Source organism: Rhinopithecus bieti, unplaced genomic scaffold, assembly GCF_001698545.2.
Source record: "Rhinopithecus bieti isolate Rb0 unplaced genomic scaffold, ASM169854v2 scaffold_31076, whole genome shotgun sequence".
Lineage (NCBI taxonomy): Eukaryota > Metazoa > Chordata > Mammalia > Primates > Cercopithecidae > Rhinopithecus > Rhinopithecus bieti.
Genome location: NW_016813414.1, coordinates 190,925 through 207,216, shown reverse-complemented (window position 1 = coordinate 207,216; position 16,292 = coordinate 190,925). Strand labels below are relative to the sequence as shown.

The window sequence follows — 16,292 nt, the reverse complement described above, 5'->3', positions numbered from 1 at the left end:
AAAAAAATAGCTCTGTGTGGTGGTGGGCGCCTGTAGTCCCAGCTATGCAGGAGGATGAGGTGGAGAATCGCTTGAACACAGGAGGTGGAGGTTGCAGTGAGCCAAGATCACACAACCAAGATCACACAACTGTAATCCAGCCTGGGTGACAGAGCAAGACTGTCTTAAAAAAAAAAAAAAAAAAGACATATCACGTAGTTCATTCACTCGTCTTTCTCCTCTATGAAATTGTTATGTTTCTAAGAACAAGATTCTGGCAAACAGTGGGTATTCAAGGAACATTTGATGAAAACTACATGCACTGATTCATCTGTATATCCCTAATAGAATCTGGCACAGGGCTAAAAAATGTTTAAAGGACTGATTCTCCAGGCAGTGGAGAGGAATCACACCCAGCTCCCTGGTATAGTATTGGAAGCGCCTCATACTCTTTCTGCTGTTTCTCCTCCCCATCACACCTCAAGCTCCAGCAATAAAGTAGGTTGTCTCAACCTTCTTGTCTAATTCCCTCTGCCCTGCCATGACTTCCTCTTTGCTCTTTTGTTTGGCAAATTCCAGATCAAGAGCCACTTGCCTGTGCAGCCTTCTTCCAACATCCCCCATTCTGGGAGACTCACCCATTCTCTCCTTTGTTTCACCACCCTGCCGGTGCATACCCTGTAATTTCATAAATGCTTTTATACTCTATTGTAGTGATATGTTGACACGTGTCTCCTCCTTGAGACTGTAGCCCCTTGAGAGCAGGAGTTTATGTTTTTGTATCCCTAGTAACTATTTCAGTGCCTGAATACTTCGTGGAAATATTCCATAAATATCAAATAAGTGAATAAATAGTTCAAACATAAATAGCTGTGCCCGATTCACAGATGCAGTCCCATTGGTTACTTAAATGGGGAATGAGATGAAGCATCTTTGTTTCGAGTTAGCTGTTTGTCTCCTGCATTCTCTTACAACTTCACACATAATAAGGCAAGAGTTTTAGAGGTAAGGAAGGCAAGTAGCATTAGCTTTGACCATTTCTTTTATGGGTTTTTTGAGCCTTCAAAGATGACTCTGGATTATAAAGAAATGGATGATCCTTTGTTGCCTTTTGTATTTGCCTTTCTCAAAGTGATCAACAGAAAGTGTGCTTTGGATAAACTTGACAAGTTAGAATAAGATCAACAAGAATAACAGCCTTTTATTTCTTGCTCTTCTGTTATCAGATAACTAATGGGCAATTGGTATTTTCTTCTTCTACTATCTACTATACCATGAGGAGTTTTATAATTTTACAAACAATGACTGTCAAAACTAGAAGGGTCTCAAATTATTTTACAGAAAAAGACTAAGGATCAAACCACAAGTGTCACCCGCTACACACCTACCACCCAGCTGAAATGAAGACTATGTGTAGTGCTGGCAAAGATGTTGAACATCTGGAACTCTCCTTCACTGCTGGTAAGAGTGAAACACTTTAGAAAACTATCTGGCAGTACCTACTAGAGCTGAACTTATGACTCGTCAATTCCACTCTTCAGTATATACCAAACAAAGGTGGCCTTAAGTTCATCAAAAGACATATGTAAGAATGTTCATAGCAGCACTATAATCCCAAACTGGAAATAGTCCCAAACCAGAAATCGCCCATATGCCCAGTGATAGAATGAAGTATGTTCCCCAAATTGAATACTACACAGCAACGAGAATGAGTGAATCACAGCTATATGCAACATCATGGATTAACCTCATAATAATAAAGCCGAGTGAATTACACCAGACATAAAACATACTGTCAGATTCCACTTACATAAAGGTCAAAAATAAGAAAGATCCACAGAGTTAGATGATAGTGGTTTTTCTCTGTGGAACCTTAAGTCATGGTACTGACTGGAAGGGAACATAAGCGAGGCCTTTGGAGGATCAGCAACATTTTGTTTTTTGATCTGGGTGCTGGTTACCTGGGTGTGTTTACTTTGTGAAATTTCATCAAGACATATGTTTATAATTTGGGCTCTTTTCTGCACTTACGTTATACATGGTAAGCATCCCAAATCTGAAAATCCAAAATCTGAAACTTTTTGAGAACTGACATGATGCCAAAAGGAAATGTTCATTAGAACATTTTGAATTTCAGATTTTGGGATTTGGGATGCTCGATCAGTAAAATGCAAATATTCCAAAATCTGAAAAACCAAAATCTGAAACACTTCTGGTCCCAAGCATTTTGTATAAGGGATACTCAACCTGTACTTCAACAAAAGTGCAACGATAGCCACAGAAAAGTGTGAGGAACAGAAATGAAATGATTTGTACAATGTCATACGTAAAATGACAGAATTTAGGACTGTCGGACACATGAAATAATTTTTTAAACAATATATAGAACATGTTGTAGATGAGATTAAAGTGCATCCTAATGTCAGCACATGACACATGGTGAAATATAATGTGCAAGATAAACAATAGATGGTTGAGTAACCAAAGACAAACTAAAAATAGAAATAGGAACCAGCCAGCATCCCCACTGTGAACTAGCATCCATTAGTAGTTATTTGGCAGAAACATCTTTGAAAGTAAAACCAACCAGTCACAACAAATTTGACACAAACCAATCTCCTTCTTACTCTTTATTCAAAAAGGAAGTTTTCTACTTGGAGTAGATGAGGAAGATCACTGGCTTAATTCTTCGGCTCATGACATTGATATTTAGATTTTCTACAAATTGCTCATGTTTTCAGTAAGTGGCTGCCAGGAACTAATCACAGGTGGGTGATCTGACAAAATCCAGTGTTTTTGACTATGGAGAGTTAAAACTCATGATTCCACAAAACCATTGTCATTTAACAGAAGCACCAAAAATAGCAGAGATCTTTAAGTCTGAGGTAAGAGAAAGGTAAGAATAATGACCTGACTTTTACCATAATCATTCTCATGATATATATTTGAAGCCAAAGGCTCAGTGATACTAAAAGTTAATGCAACTTTTATGCATCATAGTAACGATCAGTGCTCGGTTTGTAAGTGGGGTCAAAATTTAATCAGTAGTTATATGAACAAAGCAGGACCTCCGTTGAACTGTCAAAAAAGAGCTATTAAATCTACCATAGGAAAACCGTTTGAGTTGACGTCTCTTATTCTTGACTCTTCAGCTGCTCAGGGATTCTGCTGCCCACCAAGAACAGGGCTCTGAATGAGCTACTGAAATTCTCTCAGCCTCAGTTTTCTGAATGGTAAACTGCAGAAATCAAATTAGATAATCTTTATGCTTCCTAATTGCTTGGAAATGACTTTAGGCCAGGCATATAGTATATTCTCTCTTCAAAGTACTTTCACTCCTCTGTCTTCAAAACTTTATTTAAAGTGATAGTGCTGAATGGTCTTCCAACATGTGGAACTAGGGTTATCAGTAAGACGTATTTTTGCACATAAGTGAAACAACGTAAATATCCAGATGTGAAGATCTAAGGGGAGAATGCAGCACTTCCACTCCGTCTTTCCTTAATGATTCAAATAAATTGTCATTTACTGGTCTCTTACCACCCTATTTGGTTGCCCCGTAAGTTTTGGATATTTCAAAACACAAAGGGAACACTAGCCAACAATTATCCACATTTAATTAATGGCAAGTCTTGAACAGAAATCATAAAGGCCTGATTAGGCAGCTGCATTTGTCTGCCTTTATCTTTTGTGATGGTTTTGGTCTTAGCCTCAAATAAAACTTCCTTACTGCAATATCAGTTTAGTTGCTATTACCTGACAAAACCACAAAGGTGAAAGGTAAAATGATGAATGTATTTACTTTAAAAATAAAGATAAATTAGAACTATGAAATATTAAGAGCTAGAAAAGCCTTATTTTTTAGATGATAAAATTAAGCACCAGAGAGGGTAATGATTGCTCAAGGCCACAGAATTGGGTCCAGATCCGAGGTTTATGGACTATCCAGTTGTTTTCTTTCACAAAAAAATCTGTGATGATTTTTGGATTTGAGATGCTCAATCAGTAGCACGTCAATACAGCATAAAGGATATAGTGCTGTCAATATAGCACAGAGATGTAGCATTATTCTCTAATAGGGTTTGGCCAAGCTGCCTTCATAATGAAGACTTCTGCCTTCCTAGCTGAGAGTTTGCCTATATTGAATTTACAAAAATTTGTGCTTATGAACTGTGTCATAGAAACACAACTTTGTGAGAAATTATGTCATAGACAAACCATGCGGCCTCAAACTCTCCTTGATAAAACAAGTAGTTTGAGTTTGTGTGTGAGGGGTATACCTCTGAATCATCAAACTGCTAGAAGGAGAAGACAAAATGAGATGGATTCTTATAACTGTTGCATTCTTGGCCTATTAATTTGAAAAATGGCAACTCTCTCTTCATTATCAGGTAATCGTAACAGACTGTAAAAAGATCAGACAATCCAAAACAGCAGTTAACCAAAGGAGAATATTTATAAATGGCTCCAGAATTTGCATTTAAATTTGAACATGGCTGTGTCTAGGGTCCTCAAAGTTTAAAAACACACAAGATTAAAATACTCCACTGAGGAAGAACCAGAAGCTCTGATCAGGCAACCCATTCTCTCCCCTCTGTTTATTATCAAATAGTGGGATACACAGACATGTAGTTATTTACTGCACTTCTGTGACATGTTCTTTTGATGAGAAGATTCTTAAATATTGAAAAGGACACACTTTAATAAGAATAGGGAATTATATGCCTGTGTATACATGTGTTTTTGTTTTTATATATGTGTAAGTCTGCAGAGTGCCCTGATAAAGCAAACAGCTTTGCTAAAAATGTACAGAAGCAGCTGATTACAGTTTCGGCCTAAGATTTTACTAGTTAGTGCCCTTTTAAATCAGTATCTGTAGACTCAGAAAAAATCCACTGAATTCTGAGCACCTGCTTTTCTGAACAATTGGGGTTTGGAACAATAGTTTAACTCTGGAAGTACATGTATTTTTCTTCTAAGAAAAGTGTTGTCCACATGGTATTTACAGTCCAGAGTCCATGGTAACACCATAAATCTAAAAATTAAAAGTTTACTCTTTGATTTTTTTTCAGACTGGCCAGATATCAAATGAACTCTGCTTTTCCTGATGAGGTTGGAGCATCATATTCCAAATAGAGAGAGGCAGAGAGTTTGGCACTGGACCAGAAATGAATGATGCTCAAATTTCCTACAGCATTTGTTCCCCACCCTATGAGATGCTAGAATCCAGACCCACCTGAAAGTGATGAAAGGAAATAAGGCAGGGCCAAGAATAATAGTTCATATTCTTAATAAGAGGGCTATGAAATGCACATTCTTTCACCGGATTTAATCACTTAATCAGAAGGAGGCTACAGAAAGTAGAACATGTAATTGTAACAGAAGTGAAAACTATCATTTACTGTGCAAACCCAGTAAAAGCCACCCCACCCCACTTCCTCAGTGGCAGACATCCTACAGGTAAATATATACAGATAAACGTCTGTGTGTGTCTGTAATATCATTTCATCCTCTTGGGAATTTATAACAGGTATCTATTATATAGACAAAGCACCAAGGCTCTGAGAGGTTACCTAAGCAGCCCAATGTCACAGAGATCATCTCAGTGGGGCTGGTTTTGAAGCTGGGTCTGCCAATTCTACATGTCTGACCCAGTCCAGACTGATTGAGGGAATCTGTTCTGAACTCAGAGCAACAAATACTACAGCACACAAAATACTCAACTGGCAGCAAGGTTAAGTCTATCTAGAACATAGCTGTGAGCTCCTAAGGGCCTTGGGCATGGAAGTCCTTAAAGGTGTCTATCAATGTCATAACCCAAATCCACAGAAGGAAAAGACGAAATGTTAAAGAAGGAAAACACACCTTCTCCATGAGGCCTGCCATACGGCTACACAGAGATCTATACTTTAGGGTTCTGAGCCTATTTTGGAGAAGGAGCATCTCTCTGATAAAAGAAGTTCACTTCTTCTTCTACACATTTTCAACATTCCAGTGGAGAAGGAGAAAGTTTCACAGCGTATTTGAGCTCTAGAGCATTTACTATTTGGTTCAATGCCTTTAAAAAAATCCCAAACAAAGCTTGGCTGAAGCATGAACATTATCCCAGAGTGTCAGTATTTTCCACTGCAGGGACAGGCCAGCAGAATAAATCATCATCAGTGCCAGCATTTTTTTTTTTTTTTTTTTAACATTTAAACCTGATAAATTCAGAATAAAATGCCACCAAGGAGACATTCAACAGATAGTTATTGGACCCGTGTCATGTGTCAGGTCTGGTGCTAGACACTGAGGACTGGGGTCACCACTAGGTGAACAAAGCCCAGAATCCCTACCCTCCCACACCTTAGAGTCTAGTGAATTGGCCGGGCGCGGTGGCTCAAGCCTGTAATCCCAGCACTTTGGGAGGCCGAGACGGGCGGATCATGAGGTCAGGAGTTTGAGACCATCCTGGCTAACATGGTGAAACCCCGTCTCTACTGAAAATACAAAAGCTAGCCGGGCGAGGTGGCTGGCGCCTGTAGTCCCAGCTACTGGGGAGGCTGAGGCAGGAGAATGGCGTAAACCCGGGAGGCGGAGCTTGCAGTGAGCTGAGATCCGGCCACTGCACTCCAGCCCGGGTGACAGAGCAAGACTCCGTCTCAAAAAAAAAAAAAAAAAAAAAAAAAAAAAAGAGTCTAGTGAATTATTCTGGAACCTTCTTTATTTAAAAGAACATATTTTAGATGAAAAGACTATCGTATAGTCATGGCCAAGACTGAAAAAGAGATCTATACTTTTGGCTATATAAAATAATCAGTGAACCTAAACTTCATGCTTCCTTATACCTGGCTTTTAAGAATTTGTTTTGTTAGGTCTCTGACAACATTATGAACAAAAGGTTATTAAGAATGACTAACAAGAAGGGTGTCTGATGAAAAGTTCTTCAAGGAAGAGAGCAGAAGCCTATCGTGCTACCGTTTCCCCCACAGCTAACAACAAACATTCCAGCAATGCTTGCTGAACAGTAAGCCACCGCAAATGCTTCCGTGATCAGGAAAAGGCAAAGCCATATTTTGTTCCTCACACTTCTGGTTCGGAATGGCAGCCGGAACTTCTTTACAGACAAACACTAGTTGCACTGCATTGCAGAGAGATTGACTTTTAAGTTAGATCATTCTAGTTTAACACCTTTCGTTTTATGGATGAGGAAGCCTACAGTCAGTGACAGCTTATCGGGGGAGACCTAAGGACAGGGAAGTCTTCAAACTCCAGGGGTCTTTACGCCCTATACTCTGCCCCCCCAACCCCTGGCCCCTCCACCATTCCTTCCTTTAAAGCAGTACATTAATGACTAAATTTTAGTTGCAAACAAATTTTTCACTGGAACCCAATTAAGTTCAACATCTACTAGACAGAACTTTCTTATTGGCTAAGCCTTCAGAAAGCGTAGTTATGGTGTAAATATATAGTAACCTCCTTTATCCTAAAAGTAAAGAAAGCAGACACTAGGGAACCTCATTTGTAAAATACTGAACATAGAAAATCCATTTCTAAAGCCAGATAATTGACCCCAATCAGAAAATTCACTACATCACATACCGGCCGTCCATGAATGCTTTCATAATATAACAGAGCTTTCTGCAGAGCCACTTTCTCATTAGCAATCTGGTCTTTGGTCATATCCTGTATAAACATAGGGATAGAGAATTGAAAGAGAGGAACATGTCTGTGAACATTCCAACTTCTTTACTTAAACACATTCCTAAAGCAAGGCTAAAAAGAATCCTCATATAACAGCTCTCCCTAGCTCTATCCAAAGTTCATTTAGTAATGGGCTATTCCTGAGCTCTTGGGAGAAATGTGACCAGCACAGCAGAATCATCAGCCACTTGGATCTCCCACATGGCAGTAAAGGTACTGTGAACACTGAGGTAAGCAGGGCTGTGAGGCACATGGGGCTTAGCTTAATGGCCCAAGCAGTGACGACGGTTATACGTTACATAGTCCCAAAGGTTTGTCTCTAATCCTTCTACCTCAGAGAGTCACAAAACCAGCTATAACCTAAACAAGTTCATTCTGTGACCTATACAATAGAGTTTTGTTTTCAGTCTGTAGTCAAAAACCAAAGCACCCACAGTTAACGCACTCTGCAGTGGTTTCATCAGCTTCTCTAGACACTTAACAGCCTGGAAGGCTTAACAAGGCATCACCTTCCCACAGGGATTCGCGTGGCAAGCCCTGTGTCTCTACCACATTGACTGGGGCTTAGGACTTCACAGAATCATCGCACCTTAATGTCCTCAGGACGGCTGCTTTCCGCTCGCTTCTCCTGGAGCTTCTTCTGAATAGATTCCAACGTGGCTTCAACACTGGGCTTTATCGCTTTATCTACCAGCTCTTGCTTCTTCTCATCTTCTTTCTCAAGCTGGGAACCAAAACTCTTGGGAAGTGTGTTGCTTCGCTGCCGCATCCTGGGAGTTAGGTCCTCTTCAGATATCTTTAGTTTTGACTCTAGTTGAGAAGATTTGGGGGTAGAGATATATGAGATTTGATGTCTGCCCAACACAAATTGTTTTTCTGTAGTGTCGATAACTTATTCTTTTTTCAGAGAGTATCTAGTTACAGTATCAGTAGAAATCCCTGAATTATTATGTAAAACCTGAGCTAACGGTAACGTCTTCTTTGATTACATGGAATGTTTTCCTAACACTAATTGTTGAGAAAGCTTTAGCCGCATCAGCCTGTATGATGTTCTCAGAATGTGGCATCCTTGTTCCTTCAGTCGTTAAAGGTATTTACTAATCTAATGCCCAACCACTGGCCAGCCTTTTCTGTATGACTTACATACTTTACTCTGAAATTAGGTTCACTTTGTATTCTATTTAGTTGTTTATATGACTGTGTCTCTGAAAAGATGGGAATCTCTTTGAAGGATGGGGGCCAAACCCTTTGCAGATTCATCTCTGTGTCTACTTGTTTGCTTCTACTACCACAGCAAATGGAGACTTGGATTAAACAGGTGTTTGAGAGATGTTGACTTGAAACCATCATCCTTCTATTAGTGATCTAGGGAAATGAAGAAATGCTGCAGGATTTGCCTCTTAGTTGATCTGGTTTCCCTATGACTGAGGCCATGCGAAGACCTGGGGGAGTGGTCACTCCGAATAGCTGAGAGTGCTGGGAAGCATCTTTAAGGACCCTGGAATGCCTTAGCAGTGGCAGTCAGTGGGAGAGAAGGTGAGAGATTCTGCACCTGGCTTGTTGTACAGAAGCCACAGCTCCAGAACTTTACCCACCTTTAAGTTGTCTCCGGAATTTGGCAAGGTCATTTGTCCATTTCAGAACCTCTGCATTGGCTGCTTTGTCACTGTGGGAAGGCTGAGAAAAGGAAGTCTAGAGTAAATGCTTGGGAACTGGAGCAGGGAAAAGAAGAAGTGTTTGATGATCATTTTTGTTTTAAATAGGAAGGAAAAGTTGAGCCCCATTAGAATAAGAAATTAAACACAAATGTAATTCCATTATTCTTCTTTCCATTTGGTTATTTTGATGCTTTCAAAAAATTCCTCAGAGGCAAAATGCATCTTTATGATCAGGGACTTCTGTGAGGTCCATGACCCCCTTGCCATTATTTGTAGGGTTCAACCTGTAAGGCAAGCAGTGTAGAAAACAGAGGGGTATATGATGTTTTGCTCAGCAACCATCATGAAAATGCCTGTTTGCCACTCTTGTGGGAAATGCTGAGTACAGAGCTGACAGCAGAACGAGCTCAGTGCTAACAAGATTTCAGAAGATAATATTGAATTAAATTTTAGTCAAACAAAGGATTTCATTCAACAATTTCTCCAGCTCCTGCTTACTGATTAATTTATAAAATGTAGACTTAAAATTTCATTTTTTTTGGTAAGAATACACTTGTGCAAGAAAAATGCTGACACATAATGATTGGGGTTTATCAGGGTGTACTATCCAGGGTTTACTGCCTTTTTGTTGTAAGATTCCCTAGAAGTTTTCCTTAACCTTTTGTCGTTTCTTTGAGTTGTTGAAACACTGGCATGTCCAGGGAGATGGGGAGGTGAAAAGAACAGTGTGAGGCGACACTTACTCTGTACTTCCTCTCTTCTTCAAATCTATCTTCAAACTTCCGGATCTTCTTTTTAAGGCTCTGAATCCTTCGTGTGAGCTGGGCAGGCGTCAGGTCCTCTTGCTCATCATCGTAGGACCCCAGAGAGGAGCTTCGCCGCCTGGGAAGAGCACAACTTGGGTCAGTTTCCCCAGGAGCAGTCACTGCTTGGCGAGAGGGGCCCTGGGGAAGTGGGACACCATGTGGCATGTGGTGGTGGGGTGGGGTGGCAGCGTGAAGACAAAACAGCCTCTCTCCTCTTGAATAAAAGACACTTGACTGATCCATTGGAGCGTGGTATGTCCCACCTATTAAGTACATCTAGGCTTTTCTAGCTCACATTTATAATTAGCAAAGTAGGACTGAAGTCGACCTTTCCTGTGGGCCTAAAAGAGCTGAATTGGAGAGTGCTTTGGAAAGGAGGTGCTAACAAAATTCAGTATGTGATGTTGCAGTTGGGCCACAGCTCAAATGGGAAACTGCAACACGGCCTGTGTCCTAGGATGGAGAACTTCACATATGTTGCTCCATAGGCTCATGACTTAATTAAAAAAACATTATTCGCTATCAGTGCCATTCCTATCTTTTCTGATGTTGTGGGGATGATGCATTTGCCTATCAGCAACACAGAGAAACATACCTCATGAAAGAATGGGAGTTTGGTGGGGAAGGAGGCACTTCTGTGTCATCCAGGTATTGTCTGCTCTGCCCATAAGCGTAGAACCGAGGAGAGAGCATGGGGTCGCTGTCTTCGTCCAGCAGCTGACGGATCAGGCGCCCAGCCTGCGGTGAGAGGCGGGCCTCATCAGAGTCACTGTTCTCCCGCTGCCAGGAGGAGAAAGCAGGGATAGGCTCTGGAAAATAAGGGCAGTAAGAGGTCAGGACTGTTCCTGAAAGAGGTCAGGGTTGTTCTTTAAAACACAAGTGTTTACCAGGCTTCCCCGATGCTTTAGGAAGCTGCCCATTGAATCATTTCTCACTTTACAGCTAAGGTCTAGACTAAGGACACTGTGCCCCAACTGAAATCGCTAACATGTCTGACAGCCATCATCTATCTACCTCTCATTTCCATTCTCACTGGCTTTCCAAAGAGAATTTGCTAGGGCTACCCTGGGGAGGAGCCTTGAAGGGGGAAGCCCAGTCGATCAGTGATAAAACTCTTCCACCTGATGGCATCATTGAACAGAAAATGTGCATGCCTGCAATCCCAGCACTTCGGGAGGCCAAGGCAGGTGGATCACCTGAGGTCAGGAGCTTGAGACCAGCCTGGCCAACATGGTGAAACCCCATCTCTACTAAAAATACAAAATTTAGCTGGGCCTGGTGGTGGATGTGTGTAATCCCAGCTACTCGGGAGGCGGAGGCACGAGAATCGCTTGAACCCAAGAGGCGGAGTTTGCAGTGAGCAGAGATCATGCCACTGCACTTCAGCCTGGGTGACAGAGTGAGGCTCTGTCTAAAAAAAAAAAAAAAAAGAAAAAGGAAATGTGTTGGTGGGGGAGATATTTGGCATCACAGCTGTACAGCCTTCACTAAACAACTGAGGAGTCAAGCTAAGGAACCACATCAATTTTCAGAGAGCCTATGTATTCAGGAGCTTATAACTTCCCTTGAGGTCATCCAGTAAGCTGTTTTGTGTGCTTCTGCTTAAGTGTGTTGGGATTAGCACATTTAAGATGCATGCTTTGCGCTCGAAACTTCAGAAGCTGCTCGAGACTCCACTTAGAGTGAGATGCATACATAAATTAGCCAACAGAGGAAAAACGAACACCTTACAAAGGACAAATTTGTACAAATCAGTTTAGATAATCTGTTAAAAAAAATAACATGCTCAGCACAGAATCTTGATCTGTCATTTAGGGAGGGAAGAAGGCAATTGTTTATTTCTATTCACTGCAAGACACCTCAATAGACTCCTTTCCTCATTTAAAAAAACCCATCTAAAAGATTTAAAAAATAGATGTCGATGATATAAGGTATTTCATTTGTAATGTTTGCATTATAAAATGAGTTATGCTTTAAATTTACTTGTGGATTACTGTGATGTACACAAGGCTAGAATTTGGCCATGATCTTAAATTCTGGGATTCCTAGACTTTGAATCATGGAACAGTTGCTCCCCTACCTATCATACTATAAAATGTGCAAAACTATCTTAAATAAGTGCTTATTCAGGCTTCCATTTAAAAATAGATAATCCTAGAATGTTACAGCTGGGTGTGACTTCATACCTCAACTAATTTTGTGATTTCTCAATCCTGGCTGCACATTGAAGTCACACAGGGAAATATAAATGACTACCAGAACGCAGGCTTCTCATACCATCCAAGTCAACAATATTTAGGTGAGGGCACAGATATTTGCACACACACACCAGTTTAAAAGCTGTCCAGGTGATGCTCATGTGCAGCCAGGTTTGAGAACGATTGATCCGACCCGGCAGATGACAGATAAGGAAACTGAAACCCTAAGAGGTGGGTCTAGAAGCTAAGTCTCCTGATTTCCAGATCCGTGCTGCAACTTAGAATGTGCCAAGTGCTTCCCTAAGAGTGGCAGCTTTGAGATTTTTGTAGATCCCACATAATAGGGAGGATAAGCATATTAATTAAAAAAATCAACTTTATATGGAATGAGGTCCACAGGTTCTCGAAATTTAAAGAGAGCTAGGTTATCTGGAAATGCAGACAAAAATACAAACATTCTGAGAAACGAAAGCAGTGTGAAAGACAGATTCGTATCTACTGAGGCTCAAAAAGTGGCAGAGGACATGCTAGTAGATGTGCTTGGCGAAAGCTGGAGACGAACAGGAGGTGTTTCATCATTTGTACTAACATTAATGGTCTGCTCCTTCTAAGTGGTAGGACTTGGGCACAAGCAGCTCAAACTGCCAACATAAAAGAATAGAAAATGGACTGAGAGGCGAAGTAACGAGGGGGGAGTGGAAAGCAACCCCTAGAAAAAATAAAACATGTCAGCTGCAGAAAATGGAACTATTAAACTGACCAGCTTGCATCTTCTCTGTCATGATATTTCATGAGACAGTGTAATTTTCTGCAAGGACTTTCCCCAGGAGAGGGAAAGGGTTAAGATGGCTCGAACAGTAATGCAGCAGGCAATAAGCTCACCGCAGAGTGGCAAAGCAGCAAAGCAACTGGGGGCAGGGCACGAAGCCTTCCTGGGGACAGAGGGCTTTGGCAAAGCAAAGTCTGATGTTGATATTGGCATTTGAGTGTGCTGGTTAATTTGACATTTCTATGCATAAAAACTTAGTTTAAAAGGTGTTACCTTACATCCTGAAGCCCTTTCATGTGTTAGAATCTAGCAGAATATTTCCTTAAAAATGTTATAACTCTTCTTTAAGTTTTCAACTAGGTGGTCTCTGTGTATACAAATATTTACTTATAAGAGTGTGTGATAAGATAAACTGTGATCCTGAATTCACTATAAAATGCTAATCATGGAACTGAATAATCATTATTTGATGCTTTGTGGCTAATGGCAGGGCCATCCATCAGTTTTCTTGTTTGTTAACATAGCTTTATTTTGTGGCTTTATTCTTGATCAATTGCTTCACTGACAGGGAGATCAAATGTGTCCTTTTCCTAGTGTCTCCCTTGGGATACAGGAAATACACAGCTGCAGTAATTCTAGCTTATCAGTGACATTTTCTCCTAAAGCATATAGTTAAGGTGAATGAATTCACTTATTTTAAAATGAGAAATGTAAAACTAGATGAATTTCGACTTTAATAAAAAGGTATGCATGTAGAACAGAAGTGAAAGGTTTCTCATCTATGCAACACAAAATGCTTACATGATTTTCCCTTTTCTCCCTTTTCTGTTATTCGATTGTCTTATAGTTTACGGCTTCTATTCAAAAGTTATAAAATGGCATGTAATACACAGTTCACTACAACTAAGGAATCAGTAAAACTGTTCCCCATTTTAGTTTGAAATGATCTAAAAGCACAAGGTTCACATTTTGATAGTTGGCACTCAACTAAAACAACAACAAAGAACTAAATAAGGTAGTGTGGTAGATAACAGGTCTAATTTCACTGCTGCCTAGAGAGCTGGTTTTGAGAATGTATTCACTTACCATTCCCAATTGCTACTTTGGGTAATATTTTATATTTTAACTAGCAATTCTAGAGCAAGGAAAGAGACAGGGATGTTGCAAGAAAAGTATTCAAAGGGGAAAACAGGAGGCATGGGAGGCTTCACACTGGACTGTCTTGCTAAACCACCACATAAAATAAATGCATTTTCATATCTAGACCAAAGTTCCCTGTATACAGTTAGTTTTGCTTCTAGTCATTTGTCTCATCACAGCGAACTCTGGACATAAGTATGACATGCCTCTCTATTAAAAATTAATCCACCAGGTCAGTTGACATCGCAGCAGGTCTGAAATAACAGAGATAAAAGCTGCATGCTTGCTACTGAAGTAATAAAAAAGACTAGGCCCTGGGGGAGTTCCAGTTCAGACACCATAGTACACATGGATATAACGGAAATTTTCTGTAGAAAGAGGGACATATCTCTGAGTAATGCTATCGTGGTCACTGGGACATAGCTACTCTCTGCTTAGCTGGCTGGATCCACTTACTATACAAAAGAAAATCGGCTATTGAGATGATTTATTTCTCAGAAATCTGCACAGAATTAAGGGGGGTGATGTTTTCCACATTTCCTTTCCAACTGTATTATTTAGAGCCATTACTCCTTGGCAAGATGTAACCATCTTTCTGCTCAGCTGAGTTAGGAGGTACTTGGACATCCCAGACATAGAAAGATATAAGCCTCATGGTGGAGGCTCTTTACTGAAAGAAATTTATAAAATTTTTAGTGTTCCAAAATTTAGAACAATGTTAGTCCTACTAAACTGTTCAATTAGTCTTGTAAACTATCAGAGTTAGAAAGAATTAGAGTAGTCAGCTTTATCAATCACAAATTTAATCCTTACATTTCATATATCTGCTTTGTCCCTGTTTGCAAAGTTAATAAGCAAGCCCTTAGTAGCTCCATTTAAATCATTAACAAATGTATGGAACAGGATAGGGCTGAGGACTTTTTACCTAATGAGAATACCCCCGTGTGAGTTGACTTTGATCCACTTATCTGCACATTTAAGAACAGTTGTTCAATCAGTTACTAATTCACTACCCCACCTGTCTTCTCTCCCGCTTCTCTGACAGTCAGGCTATCATTAAGGCCCTGTCAGAGGCCCAGCTGAAGTCTTTTCAAATGCACCATTTCCCTAATCTAGAGTCTAGTATTAATAATATCAAAGAAAGAAAGGAGGTTGGTGTGACATGGTTAATCCTTAGTAAATCTGTAGAAGACCTAGTAATACTGATTCCTCTTGTGTTCAGAGTCATCCATGGCCATTTGGTAGACCGTGCTCTGGTTTCAAAGAAGGCAAACTTAGGCTGTCTTTTCCTGAAACTATACTTGGAAAGATTTATAGAAGATAAAACTAACACTCACACAATACCTACTAAGTGCCCATACTGTGCTGGGCACTTAGCATATTTTAACTCATTTAATCCTTGCAATAAACTTATTAAGTAGATACTACTGTATCTACTATTCATTATTACCTACTGTTACCACCCTATTTAAAGATGGGAAAATTAAGGTGAAAACCAAGGCAGGTTTACTAACTTGTCGCAAAGCTGATAAGCAGCAGAGCCAGGATTTGAGCCCAGGGAATCTGGCTTGTAACTACTTTGATCTGTTGCCTGTAAGGATATAAAACTGACATTGTTTAGAAAGAGGCATCAGGTGGAAGTAAGGAGACTCTGTTACTCTGAATCATCAGTTTGCTTCTTTTGGCCTCAGTATTCTTATCTGTATAATAGGAAGGTTCAAGCGGAAGGTCTTTTGAGATCTCTTGCTTTTCTATGATACTTTTAGAGAATTTCCTTTCCAAAGTTATTTTCAACAAGCAGTAAGTTTTAGATATATGAAGTATCTTACGCCCTTTTAAAAATACCACCCATCTCCCCATTTTTTGAAATGCGGTATTGTTACGTTGCCCAGGCTGGTTTTGAACTCCCAGGCTGAAGTGATCCTCCTGCTTCAGCCCCTTAAGTAGTAGGGACTACAGGCGCATACCACCATGCCCGGCTTAAAATGCCCCTTTAAATTTAATTTCATCAGGACATATTGAATAGAGTAGCTGACTGCTTAAACCCCAGGACTTACAC

At 40.2% G+C, this 16,292-nt stretch overlaps 1 protein-coding gene across 5 annotated transcripts in view; it reads right to left on the bottom strand.

Moving 5' to 3' along the window:
• The window catches only part of FAM13A (family with sequence similarity 13 member A), a 220,791-nt gene that overhangs the window by 13,855 nt on the left and 190,644 nt on the right, over positions 1-16,292 (bottom strand). For all 5 annotated transcript variants that reach the window (XM_017848380.1, XM_017848381.1, XM_017848382.1 and 2 more), the window contains 5 exons: positions 10,722-10,935; positions 10,064-10,202; positions 9,258-9,339; positions 8,252-8,472; positions 7,561-7,644 (listed from right to left, as the gene is read on the bottom strand). In XM_017848380.1, coding sequence (XP_017703869.1) covers positions 7,561-7,644; positions 8,252-8,472; positions 9,258-9,339; positions 10,064-10,202; positions 10,722-10,935 — 740 coding nt within the window. The remainder of the gene's footprint in view (positions 1-7,560; positions 7,645-8,251; positions 8,473-9,257; positions 9,340-10,063; positions 10,203-10,721; positions 10,936-16,292) is intronic.